The sequence below is a fragment of the Anolis carolinensis genome, chromosome 2 (genome assembly GCF_035594765.1).
Source record: "Anolis carolinensis isolate JA03-04 chromosome 2, rAnoCar3.1.pri, whole genome shotgun sequence".
Classification (NCBI taxonomy): domain Eukaryota; kingdom Metazoa; phylum Chordata; class Lepidosauria; order Squamata; family Dactyloidae; genus Anolis; species Anolis carolinensis.
Genome location: NC_085842.1, coordinates 245,192,033 through 245,217,600, shown reverse-complemented (window position 1 = coordinate 245,217,600; position 25,568 = coordinate 245,192,033). Strand labels below are relative to the sequence as shown.

General features: G+C 37.1%; 1 protein-coding gene across 1 annotated transcript in view; it reads right to left on the bottom strand.

Moving 5' to 3' along the window:
- Positions 1-2,376: 2,376 nt before the first annotated feature.
- gda (guanine deaminase) overlaps positions 2,377-25,568 on the bottom strand; it is a 49,207-nt gene continuing 26,015 nt past the window's right edge. Inside the window, exons 7-14 of the mRNA XM_003216538.4 lie at positions 23,657-23,764; positions 21,148-21,255; positions 19,316-19,413; positions 17,415-17,482; positions 15,382-15,528; positions 13,488-13,606; positions 12,836-12,863; positions 2,377-9,583 (exon numbers count right to left, since the gene is read on the bottom strand). Coding sequence (XP_003216586.2) covers positions 9,513-9,583; positions 12,836-12,863; positions 13,488-13,606; positions 15,382-15,528; positions 17,415-17,482; positions 19,316-19,413; positions 21,148-21,255; positions 23,657-23,764 — 747 coding nt within the window. The 3' untranslated portion in view covers positions 2,377-9,512. The remainder of the gene's footprint in view (positions 9,584-12,835; positions 12,864-13,487; positions 13,607-15,381; positions 15,529-17,414; positions 17,483-19,315; positions 19,414-21,147; positions 21,256-23,656; positions 23,765-25,568) is intronic.

Genomic DNA, 25,568 nt, shown 5'->3' with positions numbered 1-25,568 from the left:
ATAGTACATTTGCTTGACTCCTGCAAATTTCACAATATCTTATTCTAACACACCAATGTTGGAGGAAAATTCAGAAAGTGCCTTGGACACAAGAAGATCAAACCAGTCCATACTCCAGGAATGCCCAACTGCTCACTGGAGGGAAGGATATTAGAGGTAAAGAGGAAGTACTTCGGCCACATAAGGAGAAGACAGGAAAGCTTGGAGAAGAGAATGATGCTGGGGAAAATGGAAGGAAAAAGGAAGAGGGGTCAACCTAGGGCAAGATGGATGGATTATATCCTTGAAGTGACTGGCTTGACCTTAAAGGAGTTGGGGGTGGCGACAGTGACAGGGAGCTCTGGCGTGGGCTGGTCCATGAGGTTACGAAGGGTCGGAAGCAACTGAATGAATAAACAACAACACACCAATACATTTATATTAACAAAGTGACCCCCAGGCTTCTTTTCTTCCCCACTGATTAGCAGCCAGGGTCAAAACACCATGGATCTCCAGACCATGCCAAAGTTTAGCCTTTGCTCCTCTACCCTCCACGCTTGTGTCAAGATATTAGACAATTTGACTGGTATAATGTTGGAAAACCTTGTATCAGACCACCTTACTCACTTGGTCAAAGTCCTTCCAATGTTGAACAAAATATAGAAGGTAACTTCAAGATAGCACTGATATTTGTTAATTAGTTCCTGATTTTGTAACGTTTTCTTTAATTTGTGGAATTTCATGTGACCTTGAGACAAACAAATGAAAACATCTAATATCTGATTTGTCCAGTTGTTACTGCTGTTAGCACTTCACACTTAGGTTCATACTAATTAAACAATATTATTCTCAGGGTTCACTGTGGGTTATTCTTTCCTGTCAATAGATTGAATGAATCAAATTCTATCAGAAAATGACACATTCAATCAAATCTTCATGAATTATACATTTTTATTTTGCTAGGACATGATCCAATCAAGTTACACACACTTTAGGGTCAGTCTGAAGGGGAAAAGCTTAATGTGCTTCCATGTAATCTTGTTTGCTTAATCGGTGAGTCTTCCAAGTGCATGTATCCCAACTTTGTTCAAACAACATAGAAAAATACTGAGTATAGTTTAGTTAAAAGTAGTATCTTAAAATAATTCCTGAAGAGAAATAACTGAGTGAAATTAAATGGGATGGTATAGCATTTCATTGAAATGCAAATTTGGAAATGTCAGAATTTTTATCACTGTGCTACAATGTGAAAATCCATTTTCTTGCCAAGACTGACAAAGAGCCAATATATTCACAGTTTGATATAATTTTATTCTGCAACTGCACTTGATCATAGGCAAGCTTTTGATTTTGAAGATCCATTTTGTTTTCTTATTAGAAGCCATGGGCTAAGCAAGAAAATGGAGGGTGTCATCCTGTAATGACACGATATTCAGATCATGCCATGGTAGAATTGAGTGTAAATAGTAGCTCAGGACTTATATCAGGTAGAATTCAGAAGCAGAATTTAAGTGAACACAGGGCTCAGACTATGTATTTTCACTAACAGAACTGAATTCACACATAGTACTTTTCCCAACTTTTTGAAATCCATCAGTCTTATTTATGTGAGAATAAGTCACAGTGTTATTCCTACAAATCAAAACCTAGAGATCAACCAACAGCTTCAAAATGTTTCATTCCCACCCATGGTGAACATCTTAAGGTTTTCTTGTAATGGGCTGAAATACTGCTTTCCATACTGAAATTATAGCAGTGAAACTAATATTTAGATTTGATGTCTACAAAAATTCCTATTGTTTCTCCCAACTCTAGAGTTCACTTCAAAAAATTCCAAATAAGATCTTTTGACGAAAATAGGATACAACAACACTTGAGAACAAGAAATTCCTACTCAGAAATTTGTTAGGAGATGGTACTCTCAAAAGCAGCATAGCTTTCTATGTACAGAAACCAAAGTTTTAAGAATGTCTCTCAATAATGCTCAAAGCAGCAAACAGCTATGCCGAAAGTAGAATTCCTAGCGATTAAGGGTTTACCTACTCTGTTTCTGGATCTTAAGAGATTCAATATTCATTCTTGGAGGAAAACATAATTTTACAATTTCTCTCCTTGATGAAGGAAGTTATTTGAAAATTGCAATTTTCAGAGTCTATTCACATTTCTAGACCTTTTTAGAATAGTATTTTCTGTGTAAGGAACAACATTTTGTTTTCTGTGCAGAACATATCTTCTTTATCAAAAAAAGAGCACGTGTAATTTTTTCAAACGGAGTTAAATGCTGAACTCTGAAGATTCTCATACCTTTAGACTGTTCCTTGTCAGAGTTTCCAAACCTTGAAGATACATATTGCCAACATTTCTTGTCTTTCCCCAATGAAACAGTCGGAGGCTAACTAATGTAAACATCATCTCTTCATTTTATTTCATCAGCAAAATGGTGTTCATTTAACATAAATGACAACATAGCAGTTGGAACACAGAGCAAAAGTCACTATTCCAGATGCATTTCTCATCTTGGAAGTATGAAATCAGAAGAAAATTGAGTCAAGGCAAGATTCTTTCAAGATGCTTTTTTTTCAAAGTGACTTTTCCCTTTTATAAAATGAAATCAAAGCACTTTTCACATCAGCATTAATTGCAGCACATCATTATGAGAATGGTCCAGAATGCTCCATTCCCCAGGGCTAGCAACATCAAGATCCCAGCAGCCTTCCAAATCTATTAGCAGCACAAACAGAACAGCAATTGCATGTATACATGAGTTGATTTGAATACATAAAAAGTTAAAATCACCGTGCTCTTGGTATTGTTTTTCCCCATCACTGGCTCCAAAACTAGTCAAATTAGGCAAGCTGGGTTAATACTAATTAAGTGAGATTCCTTCATGCTGGAAACCAATATATGTGAAGGGGAAATTGCACAAAATCAAAATGGCTACTGTCTCCTGGGAAGAAGAAAAAATTGTAGTATTCATATTGCACTCTTATTCCAGGCAAGTCTCTGTTGGTGGGAAAACAGTCATTCTGACTTTCCAGCTCCAGGCATGTGGCATATATGAATACCTGGGTGTTGTGGTTTGCATTAAACAAATATTGCAGCTGAATCTGGGTTAATACACTATATTTCACCTGTTTCCATTGGCAGTTTCAGTTATTTTTCCACAAACTAGTGAGCTACATTTTTGTTGTCAATCAAGAGACTGAAGGACTATTGTTGATTTCCTGCATTGCTTACTGACTTATGAATGTGTATCTATGTAGCATCTGCTAACCATTCCAAATTTACCTTTACAGCCAGCTGATGGCGTGGTGGAGGTCTGATCGTCTAGTGATGAAGATGACTGTTCCAGCTTCCTCTCACCAACAAGTGAATCTCAATGAGGAATTGCTACAGGAGTCTTGCTGCTGATGGACACAGCCTCATTCACTGGAAAGAAGAGCTGGAAATGGCATCTTACTGCACCACATTCACCATTACTTGATGGAATTGCTGGCTATTGAAACAGTTTGGAGGAGGACATTCATGATTGTAGTAATACTGCCACAACACAAATACATAGTCCTGTTGAATACAGGACAGTTATGGATCAGTAACTGTAGGTTTTGAATCTGCAAATGCAATACAGAATGCTATATTTTTATATTTCATCTTGGTAAGCAGCAGCAAAAAATATATAGGGTCAGTGCACTAGAAAAGTATTTGGTAAAAGCAAGTAAAGTGCAGCCCCACTTCTGAGTTTCCTAAGCCACCTGTTTGCAAATACAGTAGAGTCTCACTTATCCAACCTTCACTTATCCAACGTTCTGTATTATCCAACGCAGTCTGCCTTTTAGTAGTCAGTGTTTTTATAGTCAATGTTTTCAATATATTGCCATCTTTTTGTGCTAAATTCGTAAATACAGTAATTACTATATAGCATTACGGTGTATTGAACTAATTTTTCTGTCAATTTGTTGTAAAACATGATGTTTTGATGCTTAATTTGTAAAATCATAACTTAATTTGACATTTAATAGGTTTTTCCTTAATCCCTCCTTATTATCCAATATTTTCGCTTATCCAACATTCTGCCGGCCCGTTTATGTTGGATAAGCGAGACTCTACTGTACAACAGACCATGGACAGCAAGTCATGGAACCATTTTTAAAGTGCAGAATTCTATTTGCCATAGAGGAATCATTCAAATGAATATATTGAGTTTTATTACTCAAAGATAAGGTGAAAAGCACAGCAGGATAAACACAGTTTAAATCAACTCCATTTATATATAAAAAGTGCTCATTTTGACAAAGTGCACATTGAAGCTTTTTCAATAAGCTATATTTCCATAATTTTTCTTTTTTCCTTTTGGTCTAAATTACATGCTGACATTGAATGTAAGTTGCGAGGATGAAAATGGGGAGACACATCCTGTATCAACATTTAAAACAACAGAGTTCTAATCATTTATATTTCCTAAGGCTTTGGTCCCCATTTAAGGTGTTTAGTGACAGATCCTTGGCTACATCAGTACAATTCCCTTGGCTGTGTCTTGTGACTAATAGTGTCCGTGTCTTCTGCTTTGCCTACACAATTATGAACGGTACTGAAGAACACTCCTTTTTTCTACTGAGGATTGTCAAAGAGTAGTTATTCTAAAAATGTATATGAAAAATGGGAAAGGTTGCAAGGCATCCCTACAAACATGCTCTATCCAAGCTAGGGATGTGCTGAGTTAAATTATTTATTCCCACAAGACAGAATGAATAATTCAGTATGTTTCCTCCCCACTTCTAGAGGTCTTCAAAAAGTATTCAATTTAAAGAATCTCGTGGGAGAATCTTTGAGCAGGACAAAGGGGAAGTTGATTGAGGCTGAGCAGGCTATAGCCTTCCAGAATAGGAAAGCTAAAGCCTTACACTATCCTCTCTCAACTCCTCCTGTTCACCATTTTCACAACATCAAGAAATTGGGAGGAAAGGAGTGAAGTTTGTATTCTTCTTCCATGCTCCTCTCAGGTCCACCCTGCCCTTAGCACCACATTAGAAAGAAAGAAGCCAGGTGAAGATTATAGAGATTGGCATCTCACAACATGTGGTGGAGGAGCAGCCTATCAAAGAGAAGTGTCCTTGCTCCCTGTGACCTTATAACTGGTTCATACAAATGCAAAAGTCATTGTTGTATGCCAGTTATAAGAACATAGCCCTCAGTGATCTTCCTCAACATGTTACTCCCTCCTGCTTTAAGGGGAAAGGAAAAAAAAGGTGATACTGGGCTAATGACATAGAAGTAGTCCTTGATTTGAGGAGTGAGGGAAAAGCTAAGAGAGAGACTTAAGAAAGATTCTCCTTGGGTATATCTACACTATAGAACTAATGCAGCCTGACACCACTTTAATTGCCATGGTTCTTTGGAGTTGTGGTTTTACAAAGGACTTCATCATACTCACTCCACACACACACACAACCTGTTTCTACACATATATAAAACATTTCATAGATGAAGTTCCGTGGAGCCCTTCACACAATGCTAAACAGCTTCCGGCTGTTGTCCGTAGTATTTTGTCAATGAACTGTATTAGAAGTGTGGAGAAGATGGGGGCTGGGACACAGGAGTAGAGGAGAAATCACCATTTGAGCTCCTGATGCACTTGGAAATGGGAAAAAGTGCTTCCTTACATATGGGATAAGATCTGTCAGATTCGCCCATATCGATTCATTTCAGTAACATAGAGGAATGGACATTCCTATGTCCGCTCTCCTACTGAGCATTGATGCTCCACTTCTTTTCCCAATTCCTTCCACATGAGACTGGAATGGTAATTTTTTTAAAATTTAATGCTATATAAAGAAATGGCATAATTATAAGATATCAGCACTTTGGTATCATTGTATTTTCTTCTGCTATATATCAGATTTCGCTATTTTGAAGTTTACCCTAATTTTTAAAAAAAGAAAAATAGAGTGGGCAGGGACTGTATTCACTCATGTGATGGTTCAGAATGTGGAAAAATGGGAGAAAGGGTTGAAAACATAAATTGTCTGGTGGGACTTGTAAAATGAAACAATGTTTTTTAAAATACAGCAGGATAATATTCTGCACTAAGAAGATGACCCCCCTGCTTTCTGCAACTCATGGGTTAAGAGGCCCTAAGTCTTACCAGACCACAAATCCCAGGATTCCATAGCATTAAGTGTGTCAAATTACATTAATTCTACAGTATGGGTGCATCTTGTCAGAGATTTTAGGCCCCTTCTACACTGCCATATAATGCAGTTTGAAACTACACCATATGATCAATTAGATTGATATAACACAATTTAACTACATTGAACTGCATTATATGAGTTCACACTAACCATATAATGCAAATTCAAGCTCTATTATATGCCACTGTACATGGAGCCTTAGACTATTGAGAAGCCCTTTTCTCATTTCCCTCTTCAAATCTTCAAATATTATTGACATCCCTAGCCTTAGAAGTGTACATTTGCACTTCCTGGAGTGTGGCCGTAGTATCCAATAACAATACAGAGAATTTCCCCTAATATCACAATGAAAAAGCTAGGACAATAGCATTAGTCTCATCTTCATTATACAGTGAGGGGGGAGAGTTAACTGAAATTAAAATGTGAGATTCTGTGTAAAGATACCTGCTCAGTTGGGCTTTTAAAATGTTTTTATCAAATATAATAAATATGTAAACACATTCATATCTGAAAATATAGAATATATATGACAACACCACAAAGCACAACAGGACAAAGGTAAGCAGAAAGACAAAAAATAGTGCTATCTGACCCCCATTACAAAAACTACCACCTGAGCCCACCTTTTTCCCCCCATCTAAAAGGTTGACTTCTCATTGGAGATGAAAACAACATATGTTATTTAATTATTCCTTTCATTTTTAGTATTAAAAACCTTCAGGCATCACCTCCTTTTCTCTTAGGACCTTATCAGATGCAAGTCCTCCCCTGTTTCCACGCACTTCTAAGGCATTTCAGGGATGAAGTGCCACAGAGCTCTCCCCTCGACGTAGCACTACATCTGGTTGTCATCCATTGCCTTTCATCCCTGAAATGGAGCCCTTGGTATTGCAACAGATCAAACACTCATGCCAGGAGGATTGCTGACCGAAAGGTCAGTGGTTCGAATCCGGGGAGCGGGGTGAGCTCCCGTCTGTCAACTCCAGCTTCCCATGCAGGGACATGAGAGAAGCCTCCCATAGGATGTTAAAACATCTGGGCATCCCCTGGGCAATGTCCTTGCAGATGGCCAATTCTCTCACACCAGAAGCAACTTGCAGTTTCTCAAGTCACTCCTAACATAAAAAAAATCTCTGAAATGTAGCAAAAGTGTAGAGAAATGGGGGTAAAGGAGGTGGAGAGAAATTGTCCTTTGAGCTCCTAATGCAGGTGGAAATTGGAAAAAGAGGGGGGAAACACATAAATTCCCCCTTATTATTTCGGTTCAGTGATGGAGCAATAGATATTTCTATGGCCGGTCTCCTACGAAGCATTAACATTTCTCTCCCAAAATCCTGCTTCATGAGCCTGACAAAGTAATTTTTAAAATTAATTTAATCATTAGAAATACTGAAAATTCAAGATATCACCATTTTGTTTTTCCTGTTATTTCTCCTTAATAGCAACCTTGGCTTTCAAACATGTTGGACTTCTGCAATTAAGAGTAATAAGATTGGGAGGGGAGAAGTGGAGCACAGCGAAGACTGGTCTGCTTTAAGAAAGATGCCTCCTATCTCTTAAAGAGTTATGTTTTAAAAATCTAATAGCATAAAATAATTGAGTTTTATACAATGGTTTACATTTTTTAATACTAGAAGAAATACATTTGGACCCACAGCACTGGTTCAGTTTCAAATTAGAAGAGTGGACCTTCTCTTTTTGCTATGAATTGGTTCCCCTCCTCACAAAGAACCATGGTAACTATCAGAATGAGTTGTAAAGGGCAAGTAAAATCAATTAGCATGCTACTTAATTATTTCCGAAAGCACAGCTCTTGTGCTCAATTAGATGCTGCATGCAAATGCAGACATCATTATCCTGAGACTCTTGAATCTAGAAAAGCTATTTCCAGAGAGACCATTCAAAGCAGCAAGCTAAAACATTTTCTGTTTCCACCTGGTTACTTGCATGCTCCAGATCTTTCCCTCTCCAGCTGCTTTCCTTCTGTGTGTTTAAATTGAAGAAAATAAGTATTTGAAACTCCCATGGGGAAAGAGTTTGCAAAGCAGAAATGTAGTAAAGAGTTAAACATTAGGCTGAAGAGACATCTAATTTGGTCCTTCAAACTTAATTCAGGTGAACACTAGTAAAGCAACACCGTGTTATCATCCCACACATTTTACAGCTAAATTTATTTTTAAGTGTACCACTGCTCTAGTAAACATATCTTGTTCACAACAGCTTTTCTACTGTAAGTGCTCATTAAATTGGTCCTAGGCTGCGCAGTATGCCTTGAAACTGCGTCAAAAATAGCCCAAAATATTGTATGCCTGAAATACTATTATCAAACTCCCATGGGGACAATGGTATTGTAAATAGCTTACTACATGCTGTCTTTTAATGATACATAAAATCTGTTGTTTAGGAAAGACTTCTCCCCACTGGCCTCACAACCAGCTTTGGTCTACTGCTCCAGATTAGAATGAAGCAAGTACTTAGATCAAAAGCCATGTTGAAACTCAGCACTGTATAAATGTATTTTCTGCTGTGAATATTTATTGAAGCAACATTTACATTCACGAGCATTGCTAAGAATATGGCAGTGCTTAAATCCACAGTTAGCAGTGCTTGTCAAAAAAAAAGTAGTCCAACAGAATACGATTTTTATGCTGGCCTTTCAACCTCCTAGGAGGAATGAAACAAATGTTATGAAAGTGCAAGAAATTGTTATAAGGACAGGGATAATACTACATCACTGCTGTATATTCTCTGGTTTCCCTTTCTTCCCTTCCCTTATTAATCCCTGAGTACTTGTTGTCATCCAAAAGGTTTCACTTTTACTAACAACAATACTGAAGCCATATTTATCAAAAGTGATAGATAATCAAAGGACTGTAGTCCCAATGGGGTATCACATAACCTCTATGCAGATAAGGGTCAAATAAGGACTGGGTGGGGACATCAACAACACTCACACAACACAAAAGTGCTTTAGATCTCCATCAGGGCTTGCAATCCTCAGTGGATTCATAACTATGAAATACGTTTTCCAAAATGTTGTGGCAGAAACATCGTAAAGTAAAGCTCAAGGGGGGAAATGTATACCCTGTGTATTGTATCTATACATTCTTTGCACAGTACTTTTTTTCTTTTACTTTAGACACTGTTGCTTCTTTTTCTTGTACAAATCAGAAACATTTTTGGCATAATACTGATGAGATCTGCAATCTTTTTCCTGAAAATCAGAAACAAACTAAGCAGTGAGCATAGCATCACAACAAGGCACCGCATTTTTCACCAACTTCTTTCAAGCTACAGAATTACCAACAGAGCATTTTTTTTTGAGAAAAAATGGTATTCATTTTATACAGAACTTGAAAATGGAACCACCAGCTTGCCAGCCACATAAACCTCTTCAATATTCCTGTCGTCACCTGAAATCAAAAAGATGAAAGAAATTGTTGATTTGTCATATGATCCTGTATGAGTCTTGATAATGGCCTTTCCTAAAGCTATGCGTGACTATACTGTCACTGAATTAAGTATAGATTCAAATGTTTCCAAGTTCTCAGAACTGGGATTGGACACCTAGATTTTGTTTATACCATTAATATTTCTGGTGGGAAAAAGATGCAAAACTTTCTATTCATTGCCTTTTAATTTTTATGCATACTGTGGCTGTTGTGATCTCAAAGTTCATAACATAGATCAAAATAAATTACCATTGAACACAGTTTAAAAAAATAACCAAAAACACTGCATGTTTAAGACAATTTAAAAATATTTAAAATACAGCAACAAAGAGAAGAAAATTGCTAGCACATTTGAGTGTTGTATGCCTCTCTGCAGATCTGTTAGTTCTGGTTTTAATCGGGTGGCTTATTTAATTGTTTCAAAGCTTCTTAATCATTAATAGGAGGGTTTGAAAGCCGAATTTTGTCTTTACACCCAAGCTGTTTTGGATCTCATATTGGGAGAAAATTGGGACACATATTGTTAAATAAATTTAGGATCTAATCATTCACTGGCCATCATTACTGGGGCCCAGTATCTCAACTCTTTACGCCCCTTCCACACAGCTGAATAAAATCCCACATTATCTGCTTTGAACTGGATTATATGGCAGTGTGGACTCAGATAACCCAGTTCAAAGCAGATATTGTGCAATTTTCCACCTTAATATTCTGGGTTATATGGCTGTGTGGAAGGGCCCTTAGACTTTCATTGGCACCCTCATGGGTAAAGTCAGCTTTCTCAAATGCAGTGAAGACCACTGACCAACCTATCCATGAGCAAGTATATGCCTGCACTGATCCTTATAGTCCACAGCTATGGACAAACAATTTCATGTGTAACTAGAGAACTATGCTCCCATATATCAACAGAAACCTCACTAAGGAATTGGGTTGTAAATAAAGATTGATGAGAAGTTTGTCAAGAATCACCTAGATAATCTAAATTACTTGGCCCTTCTTTATCCCTAACTTAATACCTGGCCTCTGCAATTTATTACCAGCCCCTTATACCAATGGCCTTGTAGTATATTGTACATGCCCTATTATTGCTCTGCCTCCAGCTCTGAACATGCCATGACACTCAGTTATTGGGTGGTTGTTGAGTTATGTTTCCATGATGTTTTACATGGTTTTATGTGTTAATTATCCATTGTAACTGCAAAGTATTTTATGATAATATATTTTTATTGCTCGTTTACTGGGCTTGGTCCCAATGTAAGCTGCTCCAAGTCCCCTTGGGGAGATGAGGCAGGATATAAGAATCAAGTTGTTGCTATTATTATTGACACAAAGAAAGAATATGACACAGCAAACAAGATATATAGGTTGGATTTTGTATTATTATTATTATTATTATTATTATTATTATTATTATTATTATTATTATTATTATTATTATCTTCAGACTTAAATGAACTGTATCTCAGAGTATTGAAGGGACCTGCTGACATACGTTCAGAAATACTTGTGCCATAATTAGTTGGAAATGTGCTCAAAGAATTGCAATCAATGGCTCTGCTTCAAATTGGAAGGATTTAGAAGTGGAGTTCTACATGGTCCTATCCTAGGGCTAATAGTCTTCAGTATTTTTATTGAACCCCCGATGGCACAATGGGTTAAAACTCTTATGCCAGCAGGACTGCTGACTGAAAGGTCAGCAGTTCGAATCTGGGGAGCGGGGTTATCTCCTGTCTGTCAGCTTCAGCTTCCCATGTGGGGACATGAGAGAAGCCTCCCACAGGATGGTAAAACATCAAACATTTGGGCGTCCCCTGGGCAACGTCCTTGCAGACAGCCAATTCTCTCACACCAGAAGCAACTTGAAGTTTCTCAAGTTGGTCCAGATATGAAAAAGTATTTTTATTAATAATTTATATGATGGGAGGCGATCCTTATCAAATTTGCAGATGATAGGGGTAGCTAAAACACAGGAAGTTAGGAAAATAATTCAAAAAGACCTTAATAACCTAGAAAACCATCCTGAAATTAATAAAATGAAATTCAACAGATGTCTTTATTTAGGCCACAAAAAGCCCCAAGTGCAGATCTATAGAATGGCTAGGAACTATTACATATGAGGCACTTATAAACTGAATATGAACGAACAGTATGATGCTACAGCAAAGAAGCCAAATGCTATCTTGGTCTGGATGATTAGCTTCCAACTTGAGGGAAAGAATAGTTCTACTACCGTGTTTCCCAGAAAATAAGACAGTGTCTTATATTAATTTTTGCTCCCAAAGATGCTCTAGGTCTTATTTTCAGGGGATGTCTTATTTTTCCATGAAGAAGAATTCACATTTATTGTAGAACAACAAAATGAACATTTATTATATACTGTACAGTAGTTGTCATCATAAACCAGCATAGCCAGACAAACTGTGAATCCTATCAAGAATTTCTTGTTACTACCAATATTTCCATGTACAACACTTTATGGTAAGTACATTTACCGATCCTGCATGCTTTGGTGTTCTGTTTGTTGGGCATGCTTCCAAACAAAAACTTTGCTAGGTCTTACTTTCGGGGGAGGCCTTATATTTAGCAATTCAGCAAAACCTATACTAGGTCTTATTTTCTGGGGATGTCTTATTTTAGGGGAAACAGGGTATATTCTATGCTAGACGGGTTTCTTCTGGAGAACCGCTCTCACTTCTAAGTGCCGTATTTTAAGAAAAATATAGTTGGAGTGGGTACAGTTGGAGTTGATTCAGAGAAAAGCAGTGAGGATAAGAGGTATGACAAAAAAACCCATGTGAGATTGAAGGAGGGGGGCACATTCATCTTGGTGAAGAGAAAATTGAGGGATGATTTGATTGCACTCTTTAAATACTTCAAGAGCTTCCATGAAGAGGAGGGTGCAGGCTTGTTCTCTGCTCCTTTAGAGGGCAGAACATGATCTAATGGCTTCAAATCACAGAAAGGTAGATTTTGATTGAACATTAAAGGGAATGTCTTGACAGTGACAGCAGTTCAACAACGGAACCAATTCCCTGGGAGTGGATGGGATTGATTTTGGATGTCTTTAAAAAGAGTCTGCGCCACTCTCTGCTTGGGGTTTGGACCTGATGCCAACTCTATAATTCTGTGATATTATGATTCATGTATTTATAGGAGACAGATGTTTTGAAATCATATCAAAATATTTACTTAACAAGTATTGATACATACCCAGATACAGGAATTTCTGGATAATGTCCTAAAAGTATGAGAAAAAAAGCAAAGATTAAAAAACTTGATCCTCCTTGCTAATAAAATAAGCCAACAAGTCACTAACAGTAGTCTAAACCACTAAGCAAATCAATATTTTAAAAACAAAAGTTCAAAGATGGCTATTTGACTTACTTCTCAGTTTTAATTATCAGCATTTCTGATTGTTGTAACATTGCAATAAATAACCTTTTGCTACAAATACTTTTCAGTGGATATTGTTATTTTCCATTGACATTATGTTCTATCACTTCTGCTCCTTTACTTCCCAAAGTAAGGACTATTAACCAAAAGGCAATTCTAAGTTTGGGAAGAATATGTGTATAACATTGTACTGATTTTATCATAAATTTCCCATAGGAATATTTTGAGTTCATTTAATTTCTCCATGCTAAATATCTCCTGAAACAAAGTACTGTATTCCTTTTCTCTTTTCTAATTTAATGAGATTATTATCCCACCAACAAAGTCAAGACTCTCCTTATTTATGTTACTGCTTTCTCTATCTTGAATAGTAGCATGAAACAGCCAAAGACAGCTTTTTAAAAGGCACGGACAGAGGTGGCTCCTCTAAATATAAGCAAGTTTTTTCCGTGATTCGTTATACAATTACCTCAGAAGCATCAGCAGCAAACAAATCAAAAGGACTATCGGAAGCTTTGGAGTTGATTAGCAGTGCATCAAATTCTTTGCCAACCTCAAAGTTTCCAGTTATAGTATCTAGTCCTAGAGCTGCGAAACAAAATCAAATAATAAACAATATTATTATTTTTTCTTTCAGAGACCCAAATTCTATATGCTAATAAAACTATGATTCAAGCAGATGCAAGTATGAAATTCTGTAAGGCAACTTTAAAAAACCAAACAGGCTATTTACAAACTTTTCTTGTATTTATGTTATCACCACACCACAATGCATAATGTTTCATTCTGAACAGTTGAAAGCAGAATACTGTATAGCAAAGTTATTTATGGAGACTCACTTTGAGAACAACCCTAAAACACATGGAAATGCCTTAATTTCCAGAAAGCATGACAATCAAGTAATAATAAAGAACCAGGATTGCACACTCCTGTGAAGAGCAATTATTGTTGTTGGTTGTGTGCATTTCTGGGTTATGGTGACCCTAAAGTGAATGTATAACATGGTTTTCTTGTCAAAATTCTTCAATTTTGCCTTTCTCTGAGGCTGAGAGAGTGTGACTTAGCCAAGGTCATCTAGTATGTTTCCATGGCTGAGCAAAGATTCACATTTTGTTAAATCCCAACCCTAGTGGTATATTCAATGATATCTTTGATGCAATTTCCATTTAAAACACAAGAGGGTGATATGAGACCAACAGTGTATCAAAATGACTCAGAAGAAAAAGAACAGACAAAGAAAAGAAAAAGAAAAAGAACTAAACTGGGCATCTGTATAGAAAATATTTTATTGCATTATTCCAAAAGCCCTTGGGACAATTTATTCCATAAGACTCACATTTCATTGCAAAACCGACACAGAATGAGACCATAAGATATAGACATTTTATAGCGTTGTCACTTGAACAATCATAAATAATTTCCTCAAATTTAGGCCATTTGCTAGGTCCTACACAGGCTTTCTTAAAACAATTTTTAAAAATGCAGTAAAAGTGTGCCAATAAATCTGTTCCTATTTGTGATTGAAGTACTTCAATATCCCAATACCATAAGTTATTGGGGTTTTGAAAAAAAATCTATTTTTTGTTGAAGAATGATAGAGTAATACAGCAACGATGTCCTCTGGTTGACAGTAAATGTTTGTGGATGGGTAGACAACAATGTAATTCTTATTGGGAATCAAGAATTGTAGATTATACCCCAACTGACCCTAAACACTATTCCTTTCCTCAATGTCATGGACTTCTCACCAGAGTCAGAAAATGTCCTGAAGCCAACAACAGCTTGTGATTATTTCCCACCGTAAAATAGAGATGCTATCAGCAAGCATCTGAAGTCTTCTCTCAAAAATGGAAAATTTATTTGGAGCTGATTCCAATAATCAGATCTTCAGGTCCTCAGACAACCATAAGGAAATTTCATTATTTAAGATGACTGCAAGTATATCTCGTATATACAGTAGAGTCTCACTTATCCAACACTCGCTTATCCAACGTTCTGGATTATCCAACGCATTTTTGTAGTCAATGTTTTCAATACATCGTGATATTTTGGTGCTAAATTCATAAATACAGTAATTACTACATAGCATTACTGCGTATTGAACTACTTTTTCTGTCAAATTTGTTGTATAACATGATGTTTTGGTGCTTAATTTGTAAAATCATAACCTAATTTGATGTTTAATAGGCTTCTCCTTAATCTCTCCTTATTATCCAACATATTCGCTTATCCAACGTTCTGCCGGCCCGTTTACGTTGGATAAGTGAGACTCTACTGTAGTTATTTTAGCTCAAGTTTTGTATAAGAAGTTTCTTGAGTAAACAACAACGAAGCGGTAAATATTTTTTAAAGAGTTTCATTACCTTTACTTCCTCCAAGGGTTGCTAGTCGAAAAACTTCCTTCAGAGTTAAGCCTCCTTCATTTTCTCGAGTTATATGAAGAATATTAGAAACCATAATTGCCTTTCTGATAGCATCAAGCATGGATGATGAGTACCCACCAGCAACATCTATAATAGAACATAATATTTAAAATTAGTGAACAAGAAAATATTTACTGGGCGAAACATGACTTTCATCAAATATACAGGTTAGTAAGCAATCAAGGCTTATTATAATCACAGTGATATGTTACTGAAGCACTTTCCTTCTATGAGGAATCCTTCTGCCAACTACTGTACCTCCTGGATAGATTTCTATAGCTGGAGAAGGACACCTTTGGTTTGGGGCTTCTGCTTTATGAGGGAAGCAAGCACACCTGGACATCAGCCGCACTGCCAGGCATTTAAATTCCCTGAAAACACAATAATTCAGCTAGCCCTCAATTTGGTATCCTTTCCCCAATTGATAAGCCATTAGTCTCCTTCATTGATTATTTTAGGCCAATAAACAGGCATATTTATTTTGATGGGAAACACATCTACCAACAGGTGCCTATGCTCTCTTAATCCCAGTATGCTATCACTGGGAATTTTAACTTTGGGTGCTGATTTTTTTCTAAACATAGCTTTTAAAGGTTACTTCTTCAACCTCTGATTTTCAATCTGTTTATTAACATGTTTAATTACATTTCAGATTGTTTCATGTGGATTAAAGTTAGTGCCCAATAGGAAGCACTCAAAAGTTTTCATATCCCATTGTTTTTAACTAATATTCCTAGCAGTCCATTCTCTAGAGGCACAGAAAGGTCCTGAATAGGCTTGTGCACTTCAGTCAAAAGGCATGCTGTTTCGGAGTCCATTTTCAGCTAGCCACTCATTCTGTTTACCGAGAAGTTACTCAAATTGGGAGGAGTGTTGCCTTTTCCATTTGGCAAAGATTTGGCCCATTGGCTACAATGGGAAACTATAAAGGCTCAATCCTCAGTCATTTTAAGGCCTATCTGCATGAAACCTACCTCAGCTTTAGACCCCATTTACAACTGCCGACCTGACAAATTTTGGAACAATACACCAATCTACTGATTTTTTAGAATTATTTTAAGTTTTTACCATAACATTTTTTAAAATAAGACAAACCGCAAGAGAGCGTTCTGGGAATTGTAGTCACTGGTTGTGTCCATTTTCAGCCAATCAGAGCATGGACACAACCAGGCCTTTTATTGGCTGAGAAACAGAGAGAGAGAAACTTCAACTCCCAACATTGAAAACTCAGAGACTTTTCAATGTTCGTCCCATGCAAGTGCTGCTGGCTAAGCGAGTTCCCAGTAGGGCCCTCACTGGAGGAGGTGCCTAGAGAACGTTTCCAAAAAGAATCACTGTCGGAGAGGGAGAAAAGACGCTGCAGGTCATCCCATTTGCTCTTGGAGCCCCACGGCAGACCCCTGCCTCAAATATATTCTCGAGAAGCCCCGCAGCAGATATATTGCAGGCTGAACTCCATCCTCTCCAGTAGCTGATAAATTCGGCTCTCTCAATCTGTCTTGCGCAGCTTTTTGGTTCCCTCCTCCCCATTCTGTTTTTGGGGATTACAAGAAACAGACCACCTAATATTACAAATCACTTTCGATCAAACTGATCTGGACCCAAGCCTAGTCTTGAACCTCCCTTTTGAGCAGAAGCAGATGAAAGGCCTCTCCTGGGCCGAAATTAGTTTAAGGAGGTGTGAATTTGTGGTGGAAATTGACCCCCCACACCCCAGAGGTCATTTTTGGATTACTTAGGGTCAAAAATTATTTTGGAAAAAAATTGCAAAACTTATTTTTCATCTCTAATGGTTCCCAAGCTTCAAAGAGTGGTAGGAAAGTCCTCTGCATTTTGAATGCTTTTTGGAAACATTTGGAGCAAAAAGCAATTGTCGGTTGATATAGTATCATGTGAACATAAATGTTGCTCATCCTTTTTCAGTCTTTTAAAAAAGTATTTTGTGCTTAAAAGTTATGAAATAAATTACTAACCTGTGCCAAGACCAAGTTTCACATCATGTTTCAGAACCTTTTTTGCATTAAAGAGGCCACTACATAGTCTGGATTGGAAGAAGAGAAAAGGAAAGGATAACAATTTCCCCCCCAAATACTGTGCAACATTTATAATACATTCATAGAATGATGCTTACAAATAGGCAAGAAAGAAGTTGTAACTTGTTACCAAGGAGCCCATCCTCCCTTTCATCTTACATGTTCACTTTATAGATTGCCTAGGAACTTCTATGTTTCCCGATCAAGAGCATTTTCAAATAGAAAGTGGAAGCTGCAGGCCAATAAAACACTGTTCTCTTTTGATATATGCAACAGGTGACAGGTCCATGGCACTTCCATAATATGCAGAAACCTTCCTCCTGTCTAATTCTTAACTTACTCAAACTATCCAAATTATTTCCCCAATTAAACTTTATGCCATGAATATTTGTTAAATATAGGATTTATGCCAAGAATCTGCAAGTGCGACCTCTAGAACACAAGAAACCCTTTCATTCTGCTTTTATTCTTAAGAGAAAATCATTCCCTAAACAAAAGCTTTAAAATGATTTCCTGAGTTTTTGCTCAGCCTTACACCTGTAACTAATTCTGTTGCCTTCTTCTTTTCCTGTTTACTTCCCCACATCAGTGTTGGTCCTCTCTGACCACACTAAAGGCACTGTCCAACACAGTGCTTGCATTTTGACTCCAATCTGAGTGCTCTTTTGTGAAATCAGACTTATGGATCTTGTGCCTGAATAGATATATCTTTGGAACTTTCTACAGTTGAGTTTTAACAAAACTCTGCCTCTTCACCCATCCTTACAAAGTAGATGGAAAGAAACTAAGATTGGAGGCAGGGTTTTTGCCGAAACCCCATAGAGCATGGAACAAGTGACAGAGACTATAGGCCTGTGAGACAGAAAAACCACAAAAAGCAGCTTCATTTAAATGTCACACATATGTCCTATTCTTTGGGAAACAAAATACTAACGTGATTATTATAATCTCTGTACTTGTGTTCTTCCCAAATGTCCACTATTTGAAGCTCTATTATTTTTCCTCTCTTTTTGCCACTACACAGCAACTCAAAATTGTCTCAACTTTCAAACTATCCATAATGAAACAGAGGAAACTTTAAAACACAAAAGAAAAGACAGGTCAGGTTTAGCATCCCTTATCTATAAATCATGTCCATGCGGGGGGGGGGGGGGGGGGGGGCTGAGAGATTGGCTCCTTTGCTTTCTGGTGATTCAATGTACACAAAATTTGTTTAGTGCACAAAATTATTAAAATATTGTATATAAAATTATTTCCCAGCCATGATTATAAGGTGCATATGGAACAGACTTGGGTGCCATCTCCAAGATATCTCATTATCTACATATATGCAAATACAGGTATTCCAAAACACATGTGGTTCAACTTATTCAATTATGTATAAGGGACATTCAACCTGTATGGCATGGTAAAAGAATCTGTACATATATGCAAATACAGATATTCAAAAATCTGAAATCCAAAACACTTCTAATCCCAAGCATTTCAGATAAAATACATTCAATCTGTACTGTCTGGCACACAGTTTTAAATAAACTGATTCACTTATATAAATACATAAAATTATGTTAATGTATAATTTACTATACAATTTATAGTATGTGCCCTAAATGTACCAGATCCCATCTGATCGTGGAAGCTAACCAGCACCAACCCTGGTTAGACCTTGGTGGGAGACAATCAAAAAATGCTAGGTGCTGTAGGCTACATTTCAGAGAAGGACATAACAACACCACCTTTGATATTCCTCGCCTAAAAACACCACATAAAATTAATGGGGTTGCCGTAAGTCAGCAGGTAACCTGAAGGTAAAAATACATACACAATGTTCGTTTACTTACGATATATTTGAATTTGGGCAATGTGCAATGGCAGCTCCTCTAAGGTGAAACATTTTCAGCTCTTCATCAGTAAGATGGCAACCATGAGCCATTATGGTCTAAGGATGTAACAATAGGGAATAATTTACTTTTGCTGTTATGAAATACTACCATTGTTCCAGTTTATGTTTATGCTTATGTTTAGGTTTTCATTTCAGCAATGCTTTTGAAAACCAATAAAGAGACTATAAACACAACAGCATGTCATTATTTTGCTCTATCCACAAGATTTCAAGGTCCCTAGTGTATGAATATTTCTTTTGAATCTGTAGTCGAAGTAAAAGCCCATCCTCATCCAGGTATCATGGCAACGTTTCCACTTAAGTAGGGTAGTGGATCCATTTTAGATTTATGTTGAAAGTTCGAATGGACTATCCAAAGGACCAAATTTATTTTTGAAATTAGGTTCAGCACCTTGAATAGAGCCTTTAAAGCTGAAACCAGGAGTGGACAACTGCATGAGAACTTTCTCCACGGGCTACACTTTCACACAGCCATGATATTTGGGGTTCCTATGGATGTGTATTTTTTATTGCTTTCATGTACTGAAGAGTCTTTCTTCATTGTTTGGGAGGAATTGTTAGAAAATGTTTTGAGGGTTTTTTGGGATGGAAGTGAGGTTTTGGAGGACTAGTAAGAGGCTTCAACAGCCTCATGTTTGGATTAAATTAAAAGGTGGTGAAAATGAATTATCCTATTAACATGGCAGGTACCACCCATGACTGCACAGGTATTTTACCATGTGCTAAAAAAAGGCCACTCTTGTCTGCTGGATGCATAGTTCAGACCTATTCTATTCTTGTATTAAAAGCAATCTCTCTGTATCTCTTATCAGTTATAAATTATGATTAAATGCTTTCTTACAAAAAGGTTATCCTTCATGACAGAAAAGGAAATTTGCTTCTCAGATAATCATGGGAAATCTTTGTAAAGAGCCAGTGTGGTGCTTCTCTATAACTATGGAAAGAAAGGTTTGATGCCCCACTCAGCCATGGAAACCCATTGGGTGATCTTGGCCAAGTCGTACACTCTCAGCCCCAGAAAACACTGTGATAAGTTTGCTTTGGGGTTGCTATAAGGCAGAATGATATATGCAAACCAGGAAATTGTGTAGAAAACCATTGTTAATGACTGAATTTAGAAGCATACCACTTACATTTCCATCTCATTAACATGATTAATTCTATGTAAACAAGCTGCTAATTGACACTAATTCAGCTAATAAAATGCTATGCAAATCTGAAAATCCAAAGGGAGTTTTTCAAAGGCAAACTAGTCATATTCCCCCAAGACATTCAGTGGCACATGAAAAATGGCTTCAAAGTCATAGAAAGACTCATCTCCTAAGAATTTTATAAAAGTTTATAGGGCTTGCCTCAATGTCAGGTTTGTGCAAGACCTCATTCTATAATGAAGTCATAATTAATTTGAGAATGCTTCTGCGGGGGAAATAAGTCACAAAGAAAATTGTCTAAGAAACCTGGACATTTTAAATGAAATTAATAAAACTGCACACACAAATGCTTATTTCAGATAGTGATATACTGGGAATTTGCACAGAAACTGAAAAGCACTTTAAAAATATTATAAACATGGAATGGATTCAACATAGGAATAGGTATGGTCCTCAAGGTGAAAAAATCTTCAAAAGTATCCAGCCTCAAAAAATGAAACAATGTACTTTTTATTAATTACCAATGTGATCAACATGCCATCTCAGCAATAGTTTTCACTAAACAGATAAAGCACAGGAACTATATATCTGTCACAACTGAGACTCCAAAACATCTTACCTTGTTTGTAAGAAGCTTGTTTTTATCATACAGTTCAGTATAATTTTGATACGAAAGAAACATGTTTTTAATAAGTTTGACCTCTTCTTCGCATTCACTTATGTGGCTCTATAGGGAGAGAGGGAGAAAAGGCAAGAGTTAGCATTTATGTTTAATTTAAATATCAAGGAGAAGAAAAAATAATAAGAACATTTTTGAAACAAGGAAACTGGAGGTGTGGTGTGTGTGCTGCTCTCCAGAAACGACTACATCTAGAAACAGTGGGAGCATTTCAGTCCAACAAAGTTGTGATTATGAATACTTGTTTCAGTAGCCTACTTCTAATTTGCTTTTCAAAATTAGAAAACAGGAGCCTGAAGTAATGGGGTGGACCAGCAGGGAGATTTTTCCTTTCTGAAGAAATGTGTGATTTAGGACATAACATCTCATGTTCATAAGCAATGATTAATAGAGAAATGGTGCTAAAATGGTAATTAGATAAAAAAGCAAAGTAAAAGAAAGTTAATCTGCAATAACTTATGATTTAAGCGGACATATTTATTTCTGCTTGCTGGGCAAATTTCCATCTTTTCATGTCCTGAAATACTGGTGTATGCTGTACTGCAGGTGTAAACTGCAGACATTCCAAGGAGCAGTGTTTTTGGCATTTTAGACACTGTGAAAATGCCAAAAGAAAAAAAAAAGAATAGAAAACAGCAACACAAACCCAGAAGTGACCCCAAATGAAACAAACAAATAAAAAACTGTGCAAGAAAAACAGAAAGCACATTCAAAGGGTGAATTGCCATTCAAGGAAGTTTATGGAAGAGACAATTCACTCTGTTTTACCTGCAGAAAATGGTAGTCAGGTGAGTCTGAAGGGCAGGCATAGAGACTAGCCAGAAAGAATGAGAAAGCTACGTATAACATGATTTATTAAAGATAATGCACATGCTGCATCCATTTAATCAACTACTCTTGATATTTTTGGGCCTTCCTTCTTGTTCACACTTATGGGCAGCTTTGCGGGTTTTTGGTTGGTTTGTGTATAAAATAATGCCTGCAAATCAGTCCTAAACAATGTATTTATTAAAAATGAGGGGAGGAGCTGGTGCTATGAAATCTTCTTTGGGGGGGGGGGTACTGCTCTTAGGGTCCCATGTGGACCATGGGCCATACTTTGCCCACAGCTACCCACTGGTAAGGTATGTTGGAAATTGCACTTCAGCAACATCTGGAAGGCTACATGATTATCAACCCTTCTGTATCTTTTGGGGACTCCTATTGCTCTTACAGTCAGTAAATTACAGGCGTAATGACGCAGAGATATTTCCAAATGCAAATATGCACAGTTTCATATTTGCCTGAACTTGTACTTGTCTGCATTTATGTGCGCATGCATTTAGACAATGCAAATATATTCACAGAAAAATATCACGTTTACCCAAATATTCCCAAGAAAAAACCCACATTGTTTGCATGGGTATTGTTAGATAATCTTGGCCATAATGCATAATATTAAGTGCAGTGTGGGATCACTCTTTATTAATCTGTTTATGAATAAAAGTGGGAAAGTGATGTGTTACTAATGCTAACAAGTCTTTGCATGCACAACTGGGTACACAAGAAGCAACCTGTATTCCTAATTGTCAGAGAAAACAAATTGAGGGAACAATAAATTTTCCTGGGACAATGTGTTACTTTCAGTGATCATTTCACTTTACTAGAAGGACTACCAATGATATAAATTAGGAACTTATATTTTTGACAGTCAGTAAGACTCTCTGTACTCTCCAGAAATTATGCTTATAAGGGTTAGGAGACATACTATCTCTGAAGCATGTAAGATGGCACTATATAAAGAAGCGATGATGATCACTACAGAAGGCTGAAATGGATGGAAGGGGCAGTCTCATGGAAATCATGTTGAAATAAGGCATTCAGATTAGAAACACTGTTAGGACCTTATCACATTAGAAAAACTGCCCATCATAAAACACTCCTCTAACACAATCAGCACAGAGCCTGCTGGATCTCATCGCATGATGCACAGCTACTTCCAGCGTGGTTCCATGATGGCTACATTGGTAAAGAGTTGTATGATGGGGAATTCTGAACATGGGAGACTACCCGTGTTCAGACTAAAAATCATGGGGACAGTTCGGGAACACGCTGGAAAGGTACACTTTCCGGAGTGTGATGGGCAAGCGGGTGATGCGGGGTGCTAGGTGACAGAATCGCCCCACTGCCCCACGATTTGCCCCTCTGCCCTATGGATCCCCTCACTGTCCCCCACATCAAGGACCTCCATATGATGAGTTCCTTACAGTTTTATTTGCTAAAGTTCATGTTGTTCAGAAATGTAATGTATTTTCAAATAACAAATTTCTATCTTTAGCATGTGTGTTATGTCTGCAGGGACTGATAACAGAACTGGTGAGCTAAATAGCATGTGAAGATTTAAGCTACTGGAGTTATAAAAACTGCTGGATCGGTGAGTTTCCACTAAATACAAGAAGAAAAATCCTACCTGTACATGAATATCATGAGCCTCTGCCAGGTTACCAAGGCTACGCAGTAATTCCTCTGTGCATGATGGCCCAAAACGAGGTGTTACTATGGGATGTACTCTTGCATACTGGGAATATTCAAATAATATAAAAAATAAACAAAACACGTTGGTGCATGACAGCATGCTAAAATTACAGTTATTATTAGCTTATTTCTATAACATCTATGTAAATGGTTGGGAAAGGTAGAAAAACTCATAAATCTGTACTGTTATTCATTTTTTCCAAATCAATTTTTTTTCTGCTAAAGTTAAACCACAATGCACACACAGTAAAACAGTGTCATCGGTTAATAAGCACAAAGCACCCAGTATGTGCCCATTCTGGCTTTAATTAATTATTATTTACAAGAAGGGTGCTTTTTTAATTACCTGAAAACCTGTCTGTTCATTCATGTCTGGCTTCGGACTAGTATATGCATTTAAATTACTTATTATGCTCATCTGTATGTATACTGATAATCACAAAGAAAGAGATATAATGAGGACTTTCTAAGGAAAAGAAGGGAGAATGCTTGAAAATTCTTTTTTAAAAAAAATACATTGATTGTGAATTACCAGAATACGAATGTTGTTACATTGCTTGTCAGCATGAAAATACTGAGAAAGGTGGTACTGTACTCACATTCTCATTTTCCAAGAGTAAATTAAAGCAAAGTCAATTGGCTTGCCCAAATACAACAATATGAATCAAAATGATGAATACCTATTTAAAAGTCATTCTATCATAGTCAGGTCTAAAGAAGGGACAGAGGGCATGAACAGTTTTTAAATGGTGCTACGATCTCCCTTTTCCATGGCTTACTTCCCCAAGGCCACAAAAGCCTATGTCAGTTAACAAAACCTGACAAAGAAGTTTCTTTTTACAAAGTCTTTTTACACCCATCCCATTCCCCCTTTTGTTCATTGTCTTCTGCCTAAACTGGACATTTTAAGCAGCAACATTTCTGAGAGGTCGATTAAGGAGAAATGCAGAAACACAGATTTTTGTTGGGTTGCAGCAGTGTGTCTGCAATAAACAATGACATAAAACTCGTGCTGGGAAAGAATGTGACTTTACACTACTTCAACTGTCTGTGCTTGCCTACTACAGGCAAGGTAAACATCAGCTGCCGCCAGAATCTATGTGTAAAACATGTGTGGACAACAAAACAGAGAGAAGGGAGGGCAACAAGTAAACATGGCTCACCATCCAGTGACATGTTTAAAAAAAGAATCCCTTTGGAACTACCTCATAGGAAAATCATAAGAAAAATAGAAGCTGGCAAAAAGGGAAAAATCAATCTTTGATACATTTTGGAAGAAGTTTTCAAGTGGTCAACAAGTTTACTTAAAAATGTTGAACTGGGTTTTTTTTGGGGGGGGGGTTGTCTTTCCATATTAGTTTTGTCTCTGGTACCAAATGTTCTGTTAAAGAAGTAGTGCCCAGGAAAACAACTACTTGATTAACTAAGATGCTTGTCCTTTGGAATGTGTGGCTCTCTATATCTTGTTGACCTGCCTCTCCCCACAGTTTCAAAAAGAACAGGCTGCAGTGAGGAGTCCTGGAAATTGCAATGCAACAATGTCCGGTGAGGCACATTTCACTCACCCTATTTAAGTACTGAAGGAAAAATCTGACCAGGAAGAGGAAGGTTTAGTTCCCAAGTGATGTTTTTACCTTTAAAAGTAGACTTCCCTGTCTGTACACTACAGTAGCTCAGCCTTTAAAACAGTGGATATTTTTGCTATCACATCTTATTTGACCCTACGCTAATACCTGAACTCTTGTCCTCAAAACTATACCCATGCCTCATCATCTTTTATCCAGGAAAATATCCCCTTTTGCCTATTTTTAATGAAAGAAACTGAGAGTGAAAGTATAGCAAGATTC